At 41.5% G+C, this 7,500-nt stretch overlaps 1 protein-coding gene across 11 annotated transcripts in view; it reads right to left on the minus strand.

Annotated features, from left to right (window-relative positions):
- The window catches only part of LOC113825491 (obscurin), a 37,491-nt gene that overhangs the window by 16,678 nt on the left and 13,313 nt on the right, over positions 1–7,500 (minus strand). For 6 of the 11 annotated variants that reach the window (XM_070143416.1, XM_070143421.1, XM_070143417.1 and 3 more), the window contains 9 exons: positions 7,151–7,295; positions 6,781–6,832; positions 6,420–6,555; positions 4,705–4,852; positions 4,335–4,386; positions 3,974–4,109; positions 2,268–2,415; positions 1,898–1,949; positions 1,537–1,672 (listed from right to left, as the gene is read on the minus strand). In XM_070143416.1, the coding sequence (XP_069999517.1) occupies positions 1,537–1,672; positions 1,898–1,949; positions 2,268–2,415; positions 3,974–4,109; positions 4,335–4,386; positions 4,705–4,852; positions 6,420–6,555; positions 6,781–6,832; positions 7,151–7,295 (1,005 nt within the window). The remainder of the gene's footprint in view (positions 1–1,536; positions 1,673–1,897; positions 1,950–2,267; positions 2,416–3,973; positions 4,110–4,334; positions 4,387–4,704; positions 4,853–6,419; positions 6,556–6,780; positions 6,833–7,150; positions 7,296–7,500) is intronic. The other 5 variants (XM_070143422.1, XM_070143419.1, XM_070143413.1 and 2 more) reach the window with 3 other exon arrangements.

A 7,500-nucleotide genomic window follows, 5' to 3' on the forward strand; every position in this document is an offset into this window, starting at 1 on the left:
TAGGATCTCAGCCTCACTAGTCCCCCCGCATATACCTCCAGCTCACTATCTCCCTCCCCCTATATACAGCCTCTGCAACTCCCACTCTTCCTTCTATAAAGATGGATTGAAGTTCTCACCAGAAGACGTCTGGCAAATTCATTAAGGATCAAAACAATTTCCAATCATTGTGAAATATATCTTATAATAGGAACAGTCATCAGGGAACTCTCAACTTATATATTATATTTTCATTATCTAACCAACTGAAACACTTAAAAAGAAAAGGCAGAACTGATACATTCAAATTTCCTGGCAAATGTAAGCAAAAAGTAATTTTTAATGAATATCATTATAATGAATTAACTGTTAGAAGTGGAGTACCACAAGGCTCAGTTTTCGAACCTGCTGTTCCCTATTAGGAGTGAGGACATAAATGCACACATATAAAACAATCTAAAGTAACATCTATGGCTGTATGGCACATCAGTGTCAAGTATGGACGCCTAGTCTAAAAAATAACATTCCTAGAACAGGATTAAAGAGTTCCCATCTAAGCATTAGACATGGAAGGTCTTTAATACTGAAAAAGACTAATCAAGCTTTTTTTTACGAAGATGGAGAGAAAAGATAGCTCTATATGTGATCATAGAAAACATGGTACCATATCCAAGAAGAGTAGAAGGGGTAATCTGGTTAAGACACTCCCCCATAAGGATAAGTCCGATATGCGAAGCTGAGCCTCGCCCGGGCTATGAGGGGAGCCCGGCCTGTGCCGACTAATGTCGACTCGATCAACGTGTGTCAGCGAGTGCTGACGCGACAGAGCTTAGTCCTTACCCACCGCGGTGCCCAGCCACAGCAGTAACCTCCGAGCGACAATTGCAACTTCTCGCGCCTGGGCGGGGCGCGAACCGCCGACCCCTCGGATGAGAGGTCGGCACATTACCACTGTACTAGCCTGGAGGCTGACACTCTCCCAGACAAGGGAAACATGTTATCGTTCTGGAATAACTGCTCAGACTTCCCAATTACGAAAAATGTGTAACCAAAGTTTCTTAATTTGTGGGCCAACACTGATTAATAGTATGACAAAAAGCATTCAAAATAACAGTGCACTGTGGAAGCATTTCATGCAAAATTAGACAATTGGTTGCATTCAATAACAGACAAACCACCAACCACTGATAGTGAAAGAATGCAGGCTGAATCAAATTCTATGCCTCAGCAAGTTCATTGTATGTGCAAGAAGCTGAGCAGTCCCTCAGGACAGTCCTAGCATGAGCCACTCATAGGGTTCTTGCTTAAACTTACATCTAAGTAACCTTGAACTATCTCAAGCTCAACATCATGCTTTCACAGCCTGATGCAGCAGTTATAGAGAGACTTTCACGTCCAGTTGTTGTGCATGGCCATGATTATTATTAGTTTATGGTAACTGTCATTGTGTATTACTACATGTTTTAGCTTAGTTTACAATGTAGTCATTCTTGCATCATTCTAATCACTCTACATCCATTGGTGACTAAGTACGCTCATTTCGAACTTGCAACTTACCAATAACTGTCATTGTGGAGCTTCCTACGAAAATCTTGAAATAAGGTGCGTCTGATATCACTTCACATCTGTAAGTTCCTGAGGCACTGAAATCCACCTCACGGAGAACTACCTTGTTCGCACCGGATTCCTCGATCTGTTGGATAACATTCTTTGTTTATATATTAATAAGAAGTGGTTTATAGGCATCTTCCTACATAAATAGACCGGCATTTCAAGCGCTGCCGGAGCCGCCAAGCATATCGACGACACCAACTCCTCATCGTCTTCCTCCTATTCGCCATAGAAAGTGCGTCACATGTGCCAATACTGATTCACGCGTTTATCGTTTACACTGATTTACTAAGGGACACATACTTACGTTGACCTGGACATCTTGTCCGAAAACAACAATATCTCGCTCTGATGAGTATCTGAAAAGATTTTAAATGTTTGTTATACTTTCAGTTTAAACCCCAATGTCCCTGTCTTTTGTAGCAAATTTTCAATTGCAGAAAGAATTTGTTTACATATTTGATTTTCAGGCTTTACAGTTATTTCTCTTTCAAGGTATACAGTGAGCATTGTACGGACAGCTGTTCCGGATGCATCTACGCATTTATTTCTAATCTATAAAGGGATCTTACTATACAAAAACAACCGGTATTTATGAGTGAACAAATTTCATGACAACAAAATGACAAATATAACTAGGTTCCTCATTACAGCTAAATGTTAAGTCTTCCACCCACCGGAAGAATTCGCTGTCGTTGAGGTACCACTTGACAGCATAGAGGCCCATGTCGCCAAGGTTGTAGCTGCAGGTGAGCGTCTGGTCTGTGAAGCGGGTGGCGCGAGAGGGCACGCGCACAGCAGACACACCCACTTTTTCCTCCTCTGCTGTAGATAAAGAGAGGATATTGAAGTCATCTAGGATCTCAGCCTCACTAGTCCCCCCGCATATACCTCCAGCTCACTATCTCCCTCCCCCTATATACAGCCTCTGCAACTCCCACTCTTCCTTCTATAAAGATGGATTGAAGTTCTCACCAGAAGACGTCTGGCAAATTCATTAAGGATCAAAACAATTTCCAATCATTGTGAAATATATCTTATAATAGGAACAGTCATCAGGGAACTCTCAACTTATATATTATATTTTCATTATCTAACCAACTGAAACACTTAAAAAGAAAAGGCAGAACTGATACATTCAAATTTCCTGGCAAATGTAAGCAAAAAGTAATTTTTAATGAATATCATTATAATGAATTAACTGTTAGAAGTGGAGTACCACAAGGCTCAGTTTTCGAACCTGCTGTTCCCTATTAGGAGTGAGGACATAAATGCACACATATAAAACAATCTAAAGTAACATCTATGGCTGTATGGCACATCAGTGTCAAGTATGGATGCCTAGTCTAAAAAATAACATTCCTAGAACAGGATTAAAGAGTTCCCATCGAAGCATTAGACATGGCAGGTCTTTAATACTGAAAAAGACTAATCAAGCTTTTTTTTACGAAGATGGAGAGAAAAGATAGCTCTATATGTGATCATAGAAAACATGGTACCATATCCAAGAAGAGTAGAAGGGGTAATCTGGTTAAGACACTCCCCCATAAGGATAAGTCCGATATGCGAAGCTGAGCCTCGCCCGGGCTATGAGGGGAGCCCGGCCTGTGCCGACTAATGTCGACTCGATCAACGTGTGTCAGCGAGTGCTGACGCGACAGAGCTTAGTCCTTACCCACCGCGGTGCCCAGCCACAGCAGTAACCTCCGAGCGACAATTGCAACTTCTCGCGCCTGGGCGGGGCGCGAACCGCCGACCCCTCGGATGAGAGGTCGGCACATTACCACTGTACTAGCCTGGAGGCTGACACTCTCCCAGACAAGGGAAACATGTTATCGTTCTGGAATAACTGCTCAGACTTCCCAATTACGAAAAATGTGTAACCAAAGTTTCTTAATTTGTGGGCCAACACATTAATAGTATGACAAAAAGCATTCAAAATAACAGTGCACTGTGGAAGCATTTCATGCAAAATTAGACAATTGGTTGAATTCAATAACAGACAAACCACTGATAGTGAAAGAATGCAGGCTGAATCAAATTCTATGCCTCAGCAAGTTCATTGTAGGTGCAAGAAGCTGAGCAGTCCCTCAGGACAGTCCTAGCATGAGCCACTCATAGGGTTCTTGCTTAAACTTACATCTAAGTAACCTTGAACTATCTCAAGCTCAACATCATGCTTTCACAGCCTGATGCAGCAGTTATAGAGAGACTTTCACGTCCAGTTGTTGTGCATGGCCATGATTATTATTAGTTTATGGTAACTGTCATTGTGTATTACTACATGTTTTAGCTTAGTTTACAATGTAGTCATTCTTGCATCATTCTAATCACTCTACATCCATTGGTGACTAAGTACGCTCATTTCGAACTTGCAACTTACCAATAACTGTCATTGTGGAGCTTCCTACGAAAATCTTGAAATAAGGTGCGTCTGATATCACTTCACATCTGTAAGTTCCTGAGGCACTGAAATCCACCTCACGGAGAACTACCTTGTTCGCACCGGATTCCTCGATCTGTTGGATAACATTCTTTGTTTATATATTAATAAGAAGTGGTTTATAGGCATCTTCCTACATAAATAGACCGGCATTTCAAGCGCTGCCGGAGCCGCCAAGCATATCGACGACACCAACTCCTCATCGTCTTCCTCCTATTCGCCATAGAAAGTGCGTCACATGTGCCAATACTGATTCACGCGTTTATCGTTTACACTGATTTACTAAAGGACACATACTTACGTTGACCTGGACATCTTGTCCGAAAACAACAATATCTCGCTCTGATGAGTATCTGAAAAGATTTTAAATGTTTGTTATACTTTCAGTTTAAACCCCGATGTCCCTGTCTTTTGTAGCAAATTTTCAATTGCAGAAAGATTTTGTTTACATATATGATTTTCAGGCTTTACAGTTATTTCTCTTTCAAGGTATACAGTGAGCATTGTACGGACAGCTGTTCCGGATGCATCTACGCATTTATTTCTAATCTATAAAGGGATCTTACTATACAAAAACAACCGGTATTTATGAGTGAACAAATTTCATGACAACAAAATGACAAATATAACTAGGTTCCTCATTACAGCTAAATGTTAAGTCTTCCACCCACCGGAAGAATTCGCTGTCGTTGAGGTACCACTTGACAGCATAGAGGCCCATGTCGCCAAGGTTGTAGCTGCAGGTGAGCGTCTGGTCTGTGAAGCGGGTGGCGCGAGAGGGCACGCGCACAGCAGACACACCCACTTTTTCCTCCTCTGCTGTAGATAAAGAGAGGATATTGAAGTCATCTAGGATCTCAGCCTCACTAGTCCCCCCGCATATACCTCCAGCTCACTATCTCCCTCCCCCTATATACAGCCTCTGCAACTCCCACTCTTCCTTCTATAAAGATGGATTGAAGTTCTCACCAGAAGACGTCTGGCAAATTCATTAAGGATCAAAACAATTTCCAATCATTGTGAAATATATCTTATAATAGGAACAGTCATCAGGGAACTCTCAACTTATATATTATATTTTCATTATCTAACCAACTGAAACACTTAAAAAGAAAAGGCAGAACTGATACATTCAAATTTCCTGGCAAATGTAAGCAAAAAGTAATTTTTAATGAATATCATTATAATGAATTAACTGTTAGAAGTGGAGTACCACAAGGCTCAGTTTTCGAACCTGCTGTTCCCTATTAGGAGTGAGGACATAAATGCACACATATAAAACAATCTAAAGTAACATCTATGGCTGTATGGCACATCAGTGTCAAGTATGGACGCCTAGTCTAAAAAATAACATTCCTAGAACAGGATTAAAGAGTTCCCATCTAAGCATTAGACATGGAAGGTCTTTAATACTGAAAAAGACTAATCAAGCTTTTTTTTACGAAGATGGAGAGAAAAGATAGCTCTATATGTGATCATAGAAAACATGGTACCATATCCAAGAAGAGTAGAAGGGGTAATCTGGTTAAGACACTCCCCCATAAGGATAAGTCCGATATGCGAAGCTGAGCCTCGCCCGGGCTATGAGGGGAGCCCGGCCTGTGCCGACTAATGTCGACTCGATCAACGTGTGTCAGCGAGTGCTGACGCGACAGAGCTTAGTCCTTACCCACCGCGGTGCCCAGCCACAGCAGTAACCTCCGAGCGACAATTGCAACTTCTCGCGCCTGGGCGGGGCGCGAACCGCCGACCCCTCGGATGAGAGGTCGGCACATTACCACTGTACTAGCCTGGAGGCTGACACTCTCCCAGACAAGGAAAACATGTTATCGTTCTGGAATAACTGCTCAGACTTCCCAATTACGAAAAATGTGTAACCAAAGTTTCTTAATTTGTGGGCCAACACTGATTAATAGTATGACAAAAAGCATTCAAAATAACAATGCACTGTGGAAGCATTTCATGCAAAATTAGACAATTGGTTGCATTCAATAACAGACAAACCACCAACCACTGATAGTGAAAGAATGCAGGCTGAATCAAATTCTATGCCTCAGCAAGTTCATTGTAGGTGCAAGAAGCTGAGCAGTCCCTCAGGACAGTCCTAGCATGAGCCACTCATAGGGTTCTTGCTTAAACTTACATCTAAGTAACCTTGAACTATCTCAAGCTCAACATCATGCTTTCACAGCCTGATGCAGCAGTTATAGAGAGACTTTCACGTCCAGTTGTTGTGCATGGCCATGATTATTATTAGTTTATGGTAACTGTCATTGTGTATTACTACATGTTTTAGCTTAGTTTACAATGTAGTCATTCTTGCATCATTCTAATCACTCTACATCCATTGGTGACTAAGTACGCTCATTTCGAACTTGCAACTTACCAATAACTGTCATTGTGGAGCTTCCTACGAAAATCTTGAAATAAGGTGCGTCTGATATCACTTCACATCTGTAAGTTCCTGAGGCACTGAAATCCACCTCACGGAGAACTACCTTGTTCGCACCGGATTCCTCGATCTGTTGGATAACATTCTTTGTTTATATATTAATAAGAAGTGGTTTATAGGCATCTTCCTACATAAATAGACCGGCATTTCAAGCGCTGCCGGAGCCGCCAAGCATATCGACGACACCAACTCCTCATCGTCTTCCTCCTATTCGCCATAGAAAGTGCGTCACATGTGCCAATACTGATTCACGCGTTTATCGTTTACACTGATTTACTAAAGGACACATACTTACGTTGACCTGGACATCTTGTCCGAAAACAACAATATCTCGCTCTGATGAGTATCTGAAAAGATTTTAAATGTTTGTTATACTTTCAGTTTAAACCCCGATGTCCCTGTCTTTTGTAGCAAATTTTCAATTGCAGAAAGAATTTGTTTACATATTTGATTTTCAGGCTTTACAGTTATTTCTCTTTCAAGGTATACAGTGAGCATTGTACGGACAGCTGTTCCGGATGCATCTACGCATTTATTTCTAATCTATAAAGGGATCTTACTATACAAAAACAACCGGTATTTATGAGTGAACAAATTTCATGACAACAAAATGACAAATATAACTAGGTTCCTCATTACAGCTAAATGTTAAGTCTTCCACCCACCGGAAGAATTCGCTGTCGTTGAGGTACCACTTGACAGCATAGAGGCCCATGTCGCCAAGGTTGTAGCTGCAGGTGAGCGTCTGGTCTGTGAAGCGGGTGGCGCGAGAGGGCACGCGCACAGCAGACACACCCACTTTTTCCTCCTCTGCGCAGACAAAGAAAGGATATTGAAGCTATCTAGGGTCTCCGTTTCACTATATATATATATATATACATTATATATATATATATATATATATATATATAGAGAGAGAGAGAGAGAGAGAGAGAGAGAGAGAGAGAGAGAGAGAGAGAGAGAGAGAGAGAGATGTGTTAATGTATGTATACATCCGTGTGTGTGTATATATAAA

Source organism: Penaeus vannamei, chromosome 30 (assembly GCF_042767895.1).
Source record: "Penaeus vannamei isolate JL-2024 chromosome 30, ASM4276789v1, whole genome shotgun sequence".
Lineage (NCBI taxonomy): Eukaryota > Metazoa > Arthropoda > Malacostraca > Decapoda > Penaeidae > Penaeus > Penaeus vannamei.